Genomic DNA, 16,831 nt, shown 5'->3' on the forward strand with positions numbered 1-16,831 from the left:
TAAAATATATTTATACATTGGAGTTGCTAACTAGACGCAAGAAGCGCGGCTATGCCTGCGGAACATGGCGACTCGTGCTACCGCTTTTGGCGTTGTGAGGTAGTGAAGATCCAGGAATACTGGCCAACCCAGCTTTGTGTTGGACCTTGGCAAGGTTGGAGGCGGATAGAATATGAAACTAAATATCGAAATAAAATTGAGAAGAGGGAAGAGCGGAGAATTTGCTTTCAGAGCCCATTATACGCAGACAAAAGTATGTGGAGGTATAGAAACAGCTCCAATCCAAAGTACCATTATCTGTACCAAAGGCTATGCTTTCTTCACACAAAACACAGACACAATCGTAATTGCATGTCTAATTGTGCGAATTCTGTCTGCAAGCGCCAATTAACACAAACTAAGCAGCCCTAAACACTGCATCAGTCCCATGGGGAAGTGTCTCCATACATCATGCATACTTCGATCTTCCTAACTTGGGCGAGAACCACAGACGTGGAAGCTTGTAATGCCGCCTCAGCTGACAGCAGCCATCTCAAGAATCGCCCTTTCGACAGTATCCATTGCCTTCATTTCCTCGTTCTCCCGCTTGACTTCTAGCACACGTTTCTTGTAGTTTGAATTACCCAAGACTGTACTCACTGCTCCACGAATCTGTTCCTCCGAGGGTGTCGCAGTCCTTAGGTTGACGGCCACACCGGCATATTCGCCACGAGCAGCCACTTCAGGCTTGTCCTCCGAATCACCCGCCAGAATCATGGGCACTCCGTTCAAAACACCTTGGATGAACCCACCATAGCCTGCATTCATGATGAAGACGGAGGCATAAGGGAGAACGGCATCATACGGAAGATAATCTATGACCCGAGCATTGGGCGGTATTTGAACCTCAGCTGAGAGACTAGCCCCCCTCCGACCGAGAATGGCAACGACAAAAATGTCTGAGCGATGCTTAAGTGCTTGTAGAGAGGGGATGAGTAGATCTGCGTAGTCGACAGCAATGGTTCCCTGCGAAACCACGATGACGATCCTGTCTCCACGAGTGACGTCTTCCCAGAAGCTGGGAGAAACAAACATCTTGGTAGAGGGGCGATAATTGAGCGCGCCTGCGAATCTGACTTTGGGGTGAATGTCCGATCGCTTGTACTCCAGGCTCGGAGGACACATTTGGAGTGTGACATCAGCAGCTGTAGCGAGAGTATCGATCGGCAAGGCCGCCTCGTAATTGACTGCCCCTAGGTCTCGGAGCGTCTTTTCATGAGTCGCTATGGAATCTGCGAATGTGACGGTTACCATCTCTTTGTATTGAGCACGATATGTCTCACGACTCTCGTCTCTGCCATCAGGAATGAGCCCTAGACAGAATGGCGGAGTGTCCTGACTTGGCAAAGTATAGGGAACAGCGTGGATATTGACTGTCCTCGGTCGCCTGGTGAAGCCGTGTGGTAGCGCAGCACCGAGATACATGGGAGCATCTCCTAGATAGAACGTCTCCGTCAGGATGACAATGTTGTGCGTCGGGGCCTCTCTCTTCATGTGCTCCAAGACGTTGTATAAGACGTCTTTTTGAGCTTTCGTCGGCTCAATGAAGTACTTCAGGAGGCTCTGCCGGATTCTTGCAAAGTATAGCCCATGGCGATTGCTCTCCTCCACTGGCTGTACAAGATTTATAGGGGGAACGCTGAAGAACTTGGCACCACTTCGTTCAATTCTCTCTCGATATTCATCTCCTGCGATGAATGTGACATCATATCCCCGCTCTATCAAGACCTCGACGATATTGATGATGGGCATCGTGTGGCCCGTAAAGGGGGAAGCGCAGGCCAAGATCTTGAGCTTGGTCTTGTCCACACCCCCGTTGTGTGCGAGAATGAGACTTGACGCCGTCATGGCGAAATATTAGGGTTATGTAGAAGAAAAAAGTGTTACCGGCGATATACGGTAACAAGTATTAAATGACTGTTCAACCGCTCAAACTTGTTGTAGCTCAGAGTCATACCAGATCATACAACAGGGAATTTGATGGACGCTTGAAGGGTACCGCAATTATATCAAGAAAGTAGAGGCTATGATATCTCATAGAGAATATGGAGCGACCACGGGTATCATCGACGTATGTGAGCCCCGACCAATAACGTTGATATTAGGGCCCGATGCTCCCATGGGCTGAAGTCGCTCGATGTCTCGGTAAAGATAAGCACGTATGGAAGGGACGGCACGTTCCCCGCCCGGATGTATCCGATTCCACCAGTCCTTTATTTTGAGTCCTACAAAGTCAAAAGCCCCATTCCAAGTGATTGGACACGCCTCGGCCGAAGGCGCGAGTGCCGATCCGCACCGGTATTTCTCAGCATAATCTTGCACCATACGCAACCCATCACGCGACATTTACCTTTATTAAGCCGTTTCGGCCGACACACCTGCATCCGGAAGGCCCGACCTCCAGTTTCATGCCTAGGCACTCGGTGTACAAGTAAGGGCCTGGAAGCGATGTGGCACCACGGTGTTGGAGGGTTGGCCCCTTGCTGATTAGGCTACATACCACTCCTTTGAGTTTTTTTCATTTGTTCAATCGTGGGGTATCGTAAACTTGTCTAGTCTCAACTCTCGGTTGCAGAACTCAAAGTGAACCGTCAGTTTTGTCGCACAATCTATCTAGCTTGCTTCACCGTTTTCCGCATTCCAGTATTATGAAATCAGTGAGTGATCTCAATGCATATCATACATTAGGAGTGTCTACAAGAGCCGTAGATGCCTGTTTGAGTCATCCTAACCAAACTTTGCCACCTCGCTCTTCCGCTTCTTTGCTGTTCGGACGCCGAGCGATGCCGACTACTCTCATCCCAGGCCAGAGGTGTAGAACTCGGCAATATAACTTCTTTATTTACTCCCGCTACCTTCTAATTGGAAGGAAATATTCAACCTTCGCCCCTGTTACGGAACGACCGGACGCGGGATAGGGTTACATACGGATATTATAGCGTAACATCGTCGACCATCATGCAGCAGAATTGTCCGCTGACGAAGCGGCTTCAAGAAACTTGGCAAATATTCGTAAGAATGATCGCCATGTTTTCTCTCTAGTAGTTGGAGCGACTTGACAAAGCCGTTGGAAGGGGGAAAAAAGATGAACCACAGACAAGCTCTACGACTCGGCAACGCCGACTGGATACGCAATGGTCATATGTGTATATAAGTATGGTCTTCGTTCCCAAACACCTAGCGCTCTCCGTCTTCCGTTCATCTCATAAATCTCCTGCTTGATATATAATCCTGTGTCAAGGAGTTTAATAACCCGCCGGCGCAATCATGGTTGTCGAAATACAGAAACTCGAAATGTCGGACGGTTTTCTCGTCTATGCTAACCCCAAGGCGGCCATGGAGACGCGATTCATCCACAAGGAAATCTTTCAAGACAATTGTTATGATGTCGCGTCCTTCCCAGAGGACGCCTTCATGATTGATGCGGGGGGCAACATTGGCATGTTCAGCCTGTACATGAAGAAGAAATACCCGGCTGCCAAAATCCTAGCATTTGAGCCCGCACCGGCAACTTTCAACACATACAAGAAGAACATGGAACTGCATAACATTTCGGGTGTTCAGGTCCATCAGTGCGGGCTGGGTCGTGAGAATGCCAACGAGATATTGACGTTTTATCCCAACATGCCCGGCAATTCAACCTTGCATGGCGACGAAAAAGAAGAGTTTATCAAAACAGCGGATTCGGAGCACCCTGTCATCAAGCTGTTAAGCGAAGTCGAGCAGGTTCAGGTCGACGTCAAACGACTATCCGGACTCCTAGACGAGCTTCCTGACCTGAAGCGGATTGACTTGCTTAAGATCGACGTCGAAGGGGCGGAGCTCGACATCTTTCGCGGACTGGACAATGCGCACTGGGACTTGATTGAAAACATTGCCTTGGAAATCTGTGACCATAACGGAGCATTGGCAGAAGCTGAAGCGCTCTTGCGGGAGAAGGGATTTGAGACTTCCAAGGAGCTGGCGGACTGGGCACCCAAAGAGATGCCGATGTACATGATGGTAGCAAAGAGGGCCCATTAATGGCTTTACTCTTGCATCCCGACTTGTATACTTGATAGCTAAAGCCCATAGCTGGCAACGCTGCTTTTTTGCGTTTGTTGTCTATTTTTCTATAGACCCTGGCTAGTTAAATGTAGTTTTAATTAGGTTTCGCGTCAAGTATATTAGTTTTAGCGAATAGAGCATGAATTATATCAAAGATCTTGTCAGCTATAACTATTATCGTTCCGGGGCATCAAAGAATCCAACCCTGGAAAATGATATCTTCGATTGTGACTGCGACACGCTCGAGATACCAACCGACAAACCCCGTTACAGCGAGCTCAAAGACTGCCTAGAATGACATGCGATGGTGCGGCGTCTGTACGCCAAAGGCCGCTTCCCTGCCCTTGAGCACCTGCCACTGAGCGAGTTGATGCTTGAACGCTAAAATTGGACCTTCGACTCTATGAGTGGATAAGTACGATTCTTTGATACGGTATGCCTGATGCATACAGGTATCGGCACCGCGGATTCCACCACTTTCGTAGATATGCGCACTCAGGGGTAGCATTATGCATCAACATTCAAGTGTCTGCACATATCTATGAGTAAAAAAATCCATCCGCAGGATCAACAATATGGTGGTCGTAAGTCACAAAGCTGAGATGGCCCGCATCATCTCCAGCTACGTTAATAAACTCATCGCAAGATGAAGACGACAATTTCGTTACCCCCTCAGCACAGTGGTTGCCGGGATGCTTTGACGAGATATGACTCCATATTTAGACACTCGCCAGGCCCTGGCTCGACATCCTCATGATTGGAGACATCGTTCCCAGGGGATTTTCTCGCCGTGAAACGTCCTTGTAGTGTAGTTGAGCGGTAATTTATGAGCGCCATGTCTCCGTCGGCCACTGGTGTAGTTTTGGAACATGACAAGCTGATGAAATGACAAAGGAGTTGGAACCACCAGACGGCATTCGTCCTGGCATGGTTCTGTGACCCAGCGCGAGAGGGTTTAAAGGGAGCACAATGACAGCGATGAGAAGCCAAAGTACCATAAACGTTGAATAACTAGTGACCACGTAGGAAACTGAATCCAGCCTTGGGAGAGGCTGTTTGGTTTGTTTGTTGGTACCATAGGGATAAGGGGACTCTTGTAACGTGTAATGTCCCGAGCGGCGCATAGCTTAGTAGGAATTGGGATTCGAAAGCCCAGCCAAGTAGTCACTCGCCACCTTCAATTGCAATAGTGTAATGTGCATTCGAACAAACCCAATAAAGAAGTATACTGACACATATGAGTGGAATGATATAGCGATCAGGAAGCTGTAGCCATTACGTCGATCTGTGCTGGCCCTTGGGATCCGTGACTCGAAGAGTGCGGTACCTCGGACTATACGAGTTCCACTCCCTTTCCACAGCAAGATGGGTGAATATGGAGTTTTATACCATGTAAGTAAGGGAGAGGATTATTTGAGGCAAGCTAACTTCAGTGAAATCAACATATAACGAGTCACGTCTATTTCCGCGAGTGCTGACTCCATTTGATATATGGTCCGTCAGCTTCTGTCTGCCACAGAGTGTTAGTGAACGCTTTTTCGACGGACTTGCACCACTCACAAAACGTGTATAGGAGAGAAAACTCGGCAAATTACAAAAGCGTAGCAAGCAACGCAGGCAATCAAGCTGAAAATGGTGTAATTCCTCACCCAGATACTCGTCCGAATCGCTGATAGCCAACGTCGAGGCTTTGATAGCTACTGCGTTGGTGCGGCCACTTTTACAATTTTCAAGGTGATAGATCTCTTTACCTGCTCCCTATCCAGTGTGCATCTGCCAACCGTGCTCTTGTCCCGGTTGCTGATGAAGGACGCAATGGCATCTCCCGGAACTACGGTCATGTTTGCTCTTGGGCAGCAAGAATAAAACCACGAGGCAGCTGAAAGCCTTAACGCAGACACAGACCACAACAATGAATAGTATGGTGTTGGAAAGGCCGACCTTGCACACATCCGATACTTGCTCGGCCAGGCAGTATTGTAGATCGAGTATTGCAGTGTCTTGCTCGTGGAGATCAGGCCAGTAAAGGGGGGCGTAAATGCTTGAAAGATCTGGCTGAGTGGTCCTATTCCAACTGAGAAAACTTCAAATGTGTAGTTGGACGGTAAAGATGCCGCTGACTTGGTCGAATAAACGGCAGAGGTATTGCTTTCACCAAAGGCGCCGTAGCATTACTGATGACAACCGTCTTTTCCGTCGAGTCCGCTGGTGCTGCAACTTGCGGCAAACCAGAGAGAAGTTGATAACCTGGATATCAAACTATAAGTGAACACGTCGGGCTGAAAAGCGTCATCCCATGACACAGCAGTCGATGTTGCCAGAGCTTGAGAATGATGACGCGTGCGGTTTTGGTGACCATGATGCCGCAGCAGCGATCTTCGTTGCCGGGGGCAATGGCTTCCTCATCAAATCATCGTCTTCACAGATTTCCACTACGCTCAGCTTGCAGCGATTAGCCAGAATCAACAACACCATGAAGATTACAGAAACTCGAGTCGCAGCCCGTGGGGCAATTGTCCTCAACACATTGTCGGCAAAAGCACAAAACATGTCTTACGGAGCTGATAACTTTTACATTAGCAACAGTGCGACTGTTTGGCCAAACTCTTTCCAAACCCAGTACCGCACCAAGGTGGCAGGCAATCTCTTCCTCCCCAACAGCCTCGATCGCAGCGAGAACAACTCGGCCACCATTGTGGGACACCCCATTGGCGCCGTCACGCGCAATGGGCTGCGACAATCGCAGAGCGTTTCTCGGCGCAAGGAGATTATTCCACGACCTTTATCGCACCTCACGTGGTGTTTTTACGCCGGCGAGCTCCTCGCCAAATCTCGCGACACATCCAACCCTCTCGACCAACTCCAAGTTTATGAACTTTTATCCGTTTAATGATATCGACACGATTTCGCTTCGTTCGACGCTACTCATTGCTGGCGACCAGGCACCCTCGCGCGAGTTTGTGAAGATGCTTACAGGCTTGCATTGGATCCCAAGGAGCTATTCTGGGTGCCGGGCGCTGGTCATGCCGACCTCTACGACCGAGTGGATTTGATACCCTTTGGCAAACTTGTTGATTTCTTCGAGACAAGCCTTGGTGGTAACTGAGCTAGCTTCGTCGTAGCTAGGGCCACGGTGACGTCTCTTGCTCGCATTGTTTTGGCGGGGAGAGCCCGGGGTACAATGTAGATAACTGGTTTGACCATTTTTTTGCACTACTTTGCAATAACTACCGAAATTGATGGATCAAGGTCGTGTTTGTGTGAGAAAGTGCTTAAGCATAATCGGACGAGTTGTTGAGGTTGGATACGGTCTTGTTCACTTTAGGTTATAGCCGTGAGTCTTGCGGTCTGCTATACGGTCTACATGACATGGAGAGACGGGGAAGAGACAAGGCTCAAAACGGGCCTACTTTTGAGCTGGGAGATTCATTAAGGCATCGCGGATCGAGGTTTTCTCATGGGACAGGCCAATACTCGAGGCTGCTTCACAGCTTCAATGGCCAGTCCATCTTGCGCTGGGAAGCATGGCTTTGCGCTCCGAAACTGGGCTCACTGGGCCACGTACACGGCATTTCCTACTTTCTATAAGAGTCTGGTGAAATAGTTTCGGAAACTACCAGTTGACACATGTAGGTATATCGCTTAGAGGTGCAGCTACCCGAAACCTGCTTCTTATTCTCAACGACAATGCTCCACACGCACGGCGATACGCAGCTCAAACACTATCAAGGTGTTTATGTTTCGCGCAGAATCCTCACGAGGCAAGATCTCCCGCCTGACGCCGGTATATTCAGCCGCAATGTGACCTGTCATTGGCACCCCTTGTCGCTTCCAATCCATGGTTCCAGAATCCCGCGTCGGAACAGTCCAATGACGAGTCGGAGCCCGAGCTAGATTATGCTAGCAATCTCGGTATGCATCTACGTCACATCCTCCATTATTCCCAACTTCTCGCTATTGTCCGAAGCGGTCCAGGGTTGGTCTTGACTCAGCCTCAGCCAACAGTAACAGTCATATTAACCAGACCCTTTTCTTTACTTGCTGCACAGCCGCAGGGCCTATGTGCACAATGGGGTTGAGTCCCTGTCAACCCTAGATGTCTGGCATCTACGGAGTAGTGTTGGTTCCATTGTTGACGCTTGGATGAAAATCTGCATGGATGAGATTCAGGCAGAATCAGGCAGCAGCGGTTGACAACCAAAGACTGCATCATGCAGATGAACAAACCAATAAACACCAGTTGAACAAACGTTATACTCACACCGCCCTGCTATAGCAGGCTGTGCCGGGGCAAGACTCTCGGGCTTTAGGCTGCAGCCTCATCATAGTGGGCAGTGTGGTGAATGGAATAAACCACGTTGACCACCAGCACAATGCCACTTGACCTTTCCACATGTCCATATATACTTGAGTCTACCTGCGCCCTTGGAGCCAGAATTTGTCCAGTCACAAACTTTCTAACTCCCATCAAAAATCCTTTGTATCCCTTTTCTTGATACTTTCCTGGTAGTTACAGTCTGCAGTCGTATTCTCTGCCATCTCAGTACCAGTGTCTTCTGGCCCAACATGACGGTCAACGACCAAGCCGCATTCGACGCTTGGAAGCAACATGGCAGCCCGTCCCGTCAGGACATTGAGCTGGTAACCAGTCAAATGCTACGTGACAGTCATCCTGGCTACCATATCACGCGTACCAAACGCTCATCTTGCGATGTGATGGGCTATGCTGATGCAGGGCATGCGTCCAAGACGCTCCAAGACGCCGCGGGCTACGACGCCTTGCGCGAGTATACATCCAGCGGCACCAAATGCTGCGATCCGTGGCTCCTCCCATTCTGCAATCGTTTTACTCCCGATGCAGGCGCGGGCATTCTCAGGGACCAAATCCGCTTCTGCCGCTGGGCCTACTCCTGGAATGACTACGACTTCATCATCTACGAGATTGGCTATCTAGATAGCTACGGGAACCTTGCAAAGCAGTTTTACATTCTGGCCCCCGCCGATGACAACGTCAAAGGCGTGCACCACGGGCGGGTTGATGCCTTGATCCTTGCCGCAGGAGCCTGGACCAAGACGCTGCACCAAGAAATCTACGTCTTTGACGATGCGAGCTGGTCCAAGTCGGCCGAAATGTTCAAGAGCGTGCAGGGGTTCTCGTGGGACGACGTGGTACAAGCTCCTTCTTTAAAGGCCAACCTGATGAAGGACGTGCTGTCCTTCTTCGACAACCGCGAGCTGTACGCCTCGATGCGAGTGCCGTGGAAGCGCGGCGTCATCCTCCACGGCGTCCCGGGCAATGGCAAGACTCTCAGCATCAAGGCGCTTGTCAACTCGCTCGCGGCGCGACAACCGCCCATTCCCTCCCTCATTGTCAAGTCCTTTGACAGCATTTGCAATGGGTCAAAGTACGCCATGAGATCCATGTTTTCCCACGCTCGCGCCATGGCACCGTGTCTTCTCATCTTTGAGGACCTGGACAGCCTAGTAGAGGACAAGACGCGGAGCTACTTCCTCAACGAGGTGGACGGGCTGCAGTCCAACGAAGGCATCCTCATGGTCGGGTCGACAAACCATCTCGACAACCTGGACGCTTCCATCACCAAGCGGCCCAGCCGCTTTGACCGAAAAGTTCACTTCAAGCTGCCCGAGGAGCCGGAGCGGGTCGCCTACTGTCGACAGTGGGCGGGCAAATATGTTGATAAAGCTGCCGTCGACTTCCCAGACGAGCTGTGCCATGTTATCGCCAAACTCACCGAGGGGTTCAGCTTTGCTTACCTCAAGGAACTCTTTATCGCGTCGTTGCTTATTCTTGCTCGCGGCGATGAGGGAACTGGTATTGAGACGAATGGCCACAAGAACGGTACCGATGTTGATAGGGACGGCGTTCAAAGCCCCGCCGTTGTCGAAGTCGAGGCTGCTTTGACACAGGAGGATGCGGCCGAGAATGAGGAGCCTCGGACGAAAGGCGAGCAGTCGGACAAGTCGACCCCGGAAAAGGCCAAGCGGGCCATGCCAGAGGTGGAAATTCCTGAGAGTCTGGCGGACAATGAGTTGCTAAAGGTCATCTTGCGGGAGGCAAGGCTGCTCTGGGACCAGATGGACAACTCTGAGGACGGGGATGAATACAAGGGGACAGACACGGAAAATAAGTGACGAGGCGGTCAAGTGCCGAAAGGTAGTTGGAAATACTTTTCCCCTCTGCAAACAAGTCGTTTTTATGACTTATTTTGATGACGTGCCTGATGTGTTTTGTCCTTTGGTCATCTGGAGCTACACTGCTTTTGTGCCTTTTTGGTCCAGCAGCGCCGTGAAGTGCGATTTGTCTGTGAGAGAGAGATACGATTCCAAATTGGTTTGTTCGAAAGGCTTAAATAATAGGTTATCCAGCTCTCTTGCTTCTGCAGCTGGAGCTCTCTTGAGCCATGTAGCAATGATGCCTTCACAGTCGTGTTCCTGCGCAAATTCTGGGGAGTTATCGTAGGAGAAACAGTGTAGAGGCACGACTCATAAGCGCCATGATCAGCCCAGAATATCAAGCAAAGCCGTGAGATGAATCAGGTTCACCGTCTGCACGAGGTTAAACAGGGGGGAAGATGGTGTTATGGCAGGTCCGCCTGAATCCAATACCATGGGCCGCTGCCTAATTTCGTTCCACAACGCTCCGTACTGACAAGAGTCAAGCGTTTAGGGCTGCATAGATGATCGCCAAGTTAGGGTTCAAATTGGCTCCGGTGCATCATGTCCCGCTATACTAGGCTGACGATTGCACAAAATGGCCGGTTGCGGTTGGACATGGAGCCCCAAATCCCTGGTTAGTCGTCAAATAGATATATACACTCTTCTATTTATTATTCAACTGTTGATCAAAAACTGCATGACTCGCGTTAGGGTATCCTGATACAGGCATTCCGCCGTTTGAGGGGAAACTGTCCATCTCCAATGAACCCGGAATGTATGAACTGTGCAGGATCGCTAAGCCTCTTCACTACTGCTTTGTTGCAACCATAGCGCGAAACGAAATATAACTGCCCAAGTTGTTGCATAAAACGCGTCGTAGATATTTTATCTCTTCCCCGTTCGTCTCGAAACTTTAGCGCTCACACAGCACGCGACGATTTGACAATTGCACAATGGAAAACGTTCAATTCGTTCAATTTAATGTGAGTCGATCCTTTTTGCACTCTGATCCTTGGATAACTCATCCTCAGCGCATAGGAAAAGGCATCTCCTCACTCTGCTCCCCGACCGAAACCTCGGCCTATCCCTACCCCCTCTGAAGCCATTCAGCTTCCAGGTTACGGCCTGCCCTTGAATTACCTTCCGCCTCGGAGAGAACGGTTCCCCGTGCCCATGGGCGACCGTAACAAAGACTGGAAAGCAACAACTTTGCTCATTCGCGAAGTTGCATGCTGAAGTTCATGGAGGACATTACGAACAAGCCCGAGTGGTGGCGCAAAGTTCGCGACCCCAATATTGCAGCGAGATGGAAGCAGGAGGTTCTGGGCTTAAACTGGGCAGAATACAGGAAACATGGAGACTTTACATACAAGAACATGGCAGAGATGGTGAGCCGCCAATTATCCACTCAGCACCCCGAGCATCGGACTGAGTAAATATACCAAGCATCTTGGCTAACTCCCGAGATTGTAGTGTATCCGGGAGCTTTGTAAAAAGGCGGCTTCATACGAAGAAACAAGCTTGATTCCAGTCATTGATCACTCGACCTGTGTTGCCAAGTCCGACAAGCTCGTCTCCGACGACTTGACGGAGCGGCTCAAAACGGCGGTCAGGTCTCTTGAGCATGTGGCAGACAGCGACAAGGATTGGCACCCGGAAAGCGACGGCAAGGTCCTCGACTTGGTGCACCCGTCGCTCTTTCCGCTACTATACGGCCGTTCTCGCATCATGCGGCATCAACGAATTGGCTTGGACGAGTGCCTCAACTTTTGCGGTCATGGGTTTTTACTAGATAAGCCAGGCGACGACTCCGAGTCTCAGCTGGAGGCGACAATCGACTGGCGCGGAGCACCAATAGAAGTCGTGTCGCCCAGTTTTCAGTGGTTGCCATGCGACGTTGTCATTGACGAAAATGGTCGGGCCACCATTGAGAGTTACATTAACAACCTGCACCCAAAGGACCACGCTGGTTTGTATTCCGTTATAGAGCAGTTTATTCAAAAGTCCCTGCCAGCCTGGGATCTAATCTACCGTTGGGTGAAGAGGTTCCCTGTGCAGCGTCTGACAGCTCGGAAAGTTGGTCGGGGCGTTTCGCGACCTGACGTCGTCCCTGACGTGGCAGCGAAACAGAGTGAGGAGGATGATGATGGCGAGGAACACCAAGATCAAGGATTAGATGGCGACACTCTGGGCCAACCTTGTAGCGAAGAAATCGAGGACGCAAAAAAAGAAATACCACACCTCTGATGATGAGAATAGTGACGAGTCCGGAAATCCAGATGATGTTGATTCCGACGGTGAGGATTATGATGATTTGGAACCCAATTGTATAGAAGACGACATTAATAAAGCCTCTCTCTACTTCAGACTCTCAGGGAAACACGTCGGACCCTCGAGATTCTCCAATCGCACTCCTCGCATCCAAGTTATCGTGAAACTAGCCAAGTTCACCTCACACCCGACAAACCATCCTACGACGGCGGCTCGTGGCATATTGAGGGCCAACTGAACGAGCACATTTGTGCGACGGCTCTGTTCTATTATGACTGCCACAACATCACCGAATCCCGGCTTGCATTCCGTACGCCCGGTAACGCGGAGAACCTGAGCCAGCGGCTAAAGTATCCACAAAACGACAAGGCGTCGATCGAGCGAGTATTTGCAATCCGCAGCGGCTTCGACGCTCTCCAAGACGTGGGAAGCGTACTCACGCGCCCTGGGCGGGCGCTGTTCTTTTCAAACTTGTGCCAACACCGAGTGCAGCCCTTCAAGTTAGAGGACCCAACCAAGCCGGGACACAGGAAGATTCTCGCACTGTTCCTGGTTGACCCAGCTATACCGGTAATTTCAACGGCCAATGTACCCCCTCAACAAAAGCATTGGTACACTAGTGGGGGCCAGAGCGAAGCGGTGGCTACTGTTCTTCAGAATATGGATTCGATAATGGAGTTGGGTGAGGCGAAGAAAACTGAGAGAGGAGCTCATGGCCGAGAGGACTGTTTTGCAGCAGAATGTGGAAGATGAACTAAAGCAAGTCGAATGGGGCTTTTGCGAACATTGAGGCGTTTAAAGCTGCTCTCTTTTGCATCTTTCCCTTCGCCGCTGTCTACACCAGATTAGGTTTGAAGACATGATTGTTTTAGTTGGTATATATGCTAAGGCTATTGGGGAACGGTATCAGGTCGGACAAGATAAAACGGTTGCCACAGACATTTCTTGGCAAACCCATCATCTTCGCGCACGGCTTCTTCGTCTGTTGGTTCAATGAGCAATAACTGATGAGCCGTCGCACTCGCCACTGTGTCATTCGCCCACGGGCGTCTTGTACAGGAAGGCGAGCTTCGTTAGAAGGTGCGTGCTATGCGCAGCATTTCCGTCGGCGAATACAAGTCGGGCCATGTTGTGAGTCGTCCGCCGCCTTGGTCATGTTGGAGCAGAGACGGGGTGAGGAGCTACAGCTAAATGGAATATCTCCTACTATCAGCTTGAATTCAATTAATGAGGACCGCTAAGGAACTAAAAATAATAATTTTTAGTAACTACCTAGGTACATGCATTAAAGCAGCTACTTTGGAACCCTTCTAGAATGGAACGTACGAAGGTGGTGATGAACGTTTTGTTCTAGGCTGAAACGGGTCTGGAGCAACACCAGTCCCGATGAATTGCCCAACTCAAAGCTCCCTGGTTCAGACTCGGGCAAGCAACCGATTTGCGACTCAGGCGTGTGTTTGGCAGGCCTCCAACCAGCTCCACAGCGTGCAATTAGCAACTCATGTGTTCAGGGATCTCGTGCGGTCAAACAGCAGGAGCGTTTCGGAGACGCGCGTGGCATCATCAATGCCTCCCGTCAAGGCTGGAAACGTTGGTTAAGCTTGATTCAGTTTGTGCCACGCATCGTCTGCTTTGGTTTTGTCTTCGTTTGCGGCCAAAAAATTGGTGGTGGAGGAGTGAGGAAAAGCGCACTGAGCTCGAGGGCAGCTCCCGTGTCACATGGAGCCGGACTGGAACTGGAAGGAGCGACCCTTCGTCTTGGCCACGACACCAACTCGGATCGCAATTTTTTCCTCCATCGCATGCCTCACTCCATACCATTCCATTTCGTCCTTTGTTTTTACTGACCTATCTTTAGCTCCAACGGCTGCCGCTCGGCACAGCCTCAGTGCTGCTTGGCACACCCGGTCACTGCCACGCAGCTCACAGCCTCAAGCCTTATTGCAACGGTGGACCTCAGCATCCAGGCTACGTATTCCGGCTTTGCACCCGCAGCTCTTCTGAATCACACTTCCTCCATGCGCACCCCAGAGGTGCTCGCCAGGCGACCGAGGCTATAACCTCTCCTCCTGTTTCGCCTTGAACTTGCCATCTATTCTCAAGACGTCTGCTTCAGCTGGGACTGACGGCGCAACCTTCAATCGTACCCCGCTGGGAGCAACCGCTTCGAGTGACGGCAATCCTCGGCACTTCGGGCACGCTCGCCATGAGCGGTTTCGATTCTGTGGGCACGCTGCTGGCTGACATTGCAAATCTTCTTCTTGAAGGACTGCGGATATTCAGTCTCGCCGACAAGAGGCATTGGCGTCAGGACGAGCACGAGCAGGTCAAGGCACTGGAGGAAGCTCTGAACGAGGCCAAGAAGGACTTCCAGGAGCTATGTCCGTTAGTCAACGGACAGTCTCAATACGAGCATGATCGAAAATGTATGTGACCTTTTGCTGGAGAAGGCTGTGTCAATCAGAAGACGTCGCTGACGGGCAATGCTAACGTACTCAGACGAGACGTTGCAAGAGCTGAGGCTCCTCCGTGACAAGTTTCGTGCTCATGTCCAGCTCCTTAGGGACTGGAGTCGGTCGGGCGGTCCAATTAATCCTGTATGGGTACGAGAAACGCATTCTCTTCAACGAGACTTACACCGAGCACAGTGCCGAGCAGCCAGGCGTGTGTTTACATCCTCTCAGGAGTCCTCGCAAAGATGTCTGGGCGCTTTTCTGGTGCGGCGCACTCAGGCGAAAATTGCAGTCAAGCCGAATCGGCAACTGTCAGAGGCCGACGATCAAAGGCGCCAGTTGGAAGAGCTAGGCGCATGCACAAAAATCGGATCGTTTGATCGATTTGGGGAAGAGGACATGGTTTTCATTTGCGACTTTTGCGACGGCCACTTGGTATGGGAAGATCTCGAAAACGTCCCGACCCAACGAACAGCGGCATCTTTGCCGAGATGGCGAGGAAGTAGCCGGCATTGGCAAGCTACCGGCACAAGTTCATCGGGCCCACAGGAAAAGCTGGTGATATTCCCGCCGATAGCGGTTGCCAACCATTTGGCCCCGTTGCACGGCGACTGGCAGGCAAGACTACTGTGTCCTTTTTGCGAAGACGAAGCCAAAAAGCCGCAGGACGAGGATGATGAGGAAGAATTGTACAAGCCGAACGACGAGTTTGAAGACGTAGCGTCGTTACAGGAACACCTGGAGTGGCAGCACGCCGAGGTTGTTCCCAGTGGGCAACAGTCAGGTAATTGCGCGGTCATGTAGCCGGTGAAGCAAAAAGATGTGAAGATATGTGCAGAGCTGGCATTTGATTCGGAGTTTTGGGGAACTTGGGCATGGATACCATTATGACTTTATGATTGAATAGCATTAAGAATAGTATACATATACGCCAAGTCTTGTACTGTGCTGTGTACGCGTCTGGCATTGTCCATGAACGCCCCATGACATCTCCCAGGCAATGCACATGTCTGTTTCTTCCTTTTTTCCCTGCCTTCATCTCGAACCTTGTTTCCCCCCCGTCCGTTTACTTTTAGAAAAACCTCATCCATACAAACAGCAAGACAAAGAGTCCCAGCCCGGCAAACGGGCCATACTGCTTCAGCAACAAATCCCAGTTGATCCTCACCGCGGCCCTTCTGTACCTCTTGCTATCGTCTCTCAGCCGACTACTTATCTCCCCCATCCTGTCCAAACTATCCCCCCGATAGAGCAAGTCTTCGATGTTCTTTGTCATGACTTTGGTCACATCCCTCAGCTCGTCGTTCACTTTATCCAGATTCTGAGCGGCCCTGGCATCCGCATACGTCGCCATCGTTTTGGTAATGAAGCTGTCAAAGTCCATGTAGGCATATGGGCGCAGCGAAGGAGAGTGCAACTGCTGCAGCGAGTGGGTGGTGAGGAATTCGCGGGACAGGTCGGCGAGGTATGTGAAGGCCAGCTTGCGCGGGTAGCTGGAGTCGCAGATGCAGAGGAAGACGATGTCGCTGTCGATGAGGTAGTGGATCGCGTGAGGGGGGGATTCGATGGACGCCTGGGGCGTGGAGTTGCGCGTTAGGGTGCGTAGAATTTGGCGGACTTGCGACTTGAGGGATGTGACAGCCGGGGGTTCGGGGGAGTCGTCGACGGAGGCGCAGAGCATGAGGCCTGGGTTGGTTTTTTTGTTAGTTTCTGCGTAGGCGCTTAGGAAGGGGGGGTAGAGTAGCGGCTGGGGAGGGGGAGCATGGGGGGTATGTACCGTCCAGCCGTGATATTTGGGTGGAGAGAATCATTTTGGCGGCGGTGGTGGAAAGCTGGTGTTGCTT

The 16,831-nt window shown here is 50.9% G+C and overlaps 8 protein-coding genes across 8 annotated transcripts; 6 read left to right on the top strand and 2 right to left on the bottom strand.

Annotated features, from left to right (window-relative positions):
- Positions 1–25: 25 nt before the first annotated feature.
- Positions 26–2,013, bottom strand: J3458_001574 (uncharacterized protein). The gene has a single exon (XM_007814854.2). The coding sequence runs from the start codon at positions 1,885–1,887 to the stop codon at positions 514–516; it is 1,374 nt and encodes a 457-aa protein (XP_007813045.2). The 5' UTR covers positions 1,888–2,013; the 3' UTR covers positions 26–513.
- A 1,169-nt stretch (positions 2,014–3,182) lies between these two features.
- On the top strand, positions 3,183–4,234 carry J3458_001575 (uncharacterized protein). The gene has a single exon (XM_007814855.2). The coding sequence runs from the start codon at positions 3,307–3,309 to the stop codon at positions 4,060–4,062; it is 756 nt and encodes a 251-aa protein (XP_007813046.2). The 5' UTR covers positions 3,183–3,306; the 3' UTR covers positions 4,063–4,234.
- Positions 4,235–6,382: 2,148 nt separating this feature from the next.
- On the top strand, positions 6,383–6,976 carry J3458_001576 (uncharacterized protein; the record flags this gene model as incomplete). Its single annotated transcript, XM_007814856.1, has 1 exon — positions 6,383–6,976. The coding sequence occupies one exon, from the start codon at positions 6,383–6,385 to the stop codon at positions 6,974–6,976; it is 594 nt and encodes a 197-aa protein (XP_007813047.1).
- A 1,676-nt stretch (positions 6,977–8,652) lies between these two features.
- On the top strand, positions 8,653–10,281 carry J3458_001577 (uncharacterized protein; the record flags this gene model as incomplete). Its single annotated transcript, XM_007814857.2, has 1 exon — positions 8,653–10,281. The coding sequence occupies one exon, from the start codon at positions 8,653–8,655 to the stop codon at positions 10,237–10,239; it is 1,587 nt and encodes a 528-aa protein (XP_007813048.2). The 3' UTR covers positions 10,240–10,281.
- A 1,044-nt stretch (positions 10,282–11,325) lies between these two features.
- Positions 11,326–12,510, top strand: J3458_001578 (uncharacterized protein; the record flags this gene model as incomplete). Its single annotated transcript, XM_066116797.1, has 2 exons — positions 11,326–11,651; positions 11,737–12,510. The coding sequence occupies exons 1-2, from the start codon at positions 11,493–11,495 to the stop codon at positions 12,508–12,510; spliced, it is 933 nt and encodes a 310-aa protein (XP_065978683.1). The 5' UTR covers positions 11,326–11,492.
- A 32-nt stretch (positions 12,511–12,542) lies between these two features.
- J3458_001579 (uncharacterized protein) lies at positions 12,543–13,287 on the top strand (the record flags this gene model as incomplete). Its single annotated transcript, XM_066116798.1, has 2 exons — positions 12,543–12,560; positions 12,631–13,287. 2 exons carry the CDS (start codon positions 12,543–12,545, stop codon positions 13,285–13,287), a joined length of 675 nt encoding a protein of 224 aa, XP_065978684.1.
- Positions 13,288–13,814: 527 nt separating this feature from the next.
- On the top strand, positions 13,815–15,921 carry J3458_001580 (uncharacterized protein). The gene is made up of 2 exons (XM_066116799.1): positions 13,815–15,131; positions 15,183–15,921. Exons 1-2 carry the CDS (start codon positions 15,018–15,020, stop codon positions 15,789–15,791), a joined length of 723 nt encoding a protein of 240 aa, XP_065978685.1. The 5' UTR covers positions 13,815–15,017; the 3' UTR covers positions 15,792–15,921.
- Positions 15,922–16,059: 138 nt separating this feature from the next.
- Positions 16,060–16,798, bottom strand: SEC22_1 (SNAP receptor; the record flags this gene model as incomplete). The annotated part of the gene is made up of 2 exons (XM_007814860.1): positions 16,060–16,673; positions 16,765–16,798. The coding sequence occupies 2 exons, from the start codon at positions 16,796–16,798 to the stop codon at positions 16,060–16,062; spliced, it is 648 nt and encodes a 215-aa protein (XP_007813051.1).
- Between the last annotated feature and the right edge of the window lie 33 nt (positions 16,799–16,831).

Source organism: Metarhizium acridum, assembly GCF_019434415.1.
Source record: "Metarhizium acridum strain ARSEF 324 chromosome Unknown scaffold_1, whole genome shotgun sequence".
Classification (NCBI taxonomy): Eukaryota; Fungi; Ascomycota; class Sordariomycetes; order Hypocreales; family Clavicipitaceae; genus Metarhizium; species Metarhizium acridum.

Excerpts from the sequence above, each read along its gene's own strand:
- J3458_001580 (XM_066116799.1), top strand. The coding sequence starts at position 15,018 with ATGCTAACGTACTCAGACGAGACGTTGCAAGAGCTGAGGCTCCTCCGT. Across the intron at positions 15,132-15,182 it reads CGGGCGGTCCAATTAATCCT|TGCCGAGCAGCCAGGCGTGT; the intron begins GTATGGGTACGA and ends CACCGAGCACAG.
- J3458_001575 (XM_007814855.2), top strand. The coding sequence starts at position 3,307 with ATGGTTGTCGAAATACAGAAACTCGAAATGTCGGACGGTTTTCTCGTC.
- J3458_001574 (XM_007814854.2), bottom strand. The coding sequence starts at position 1,887 with ATGACGGCGTCAAGTCTCATTCTCGCACACAACGGGGGTGTGGACAAG.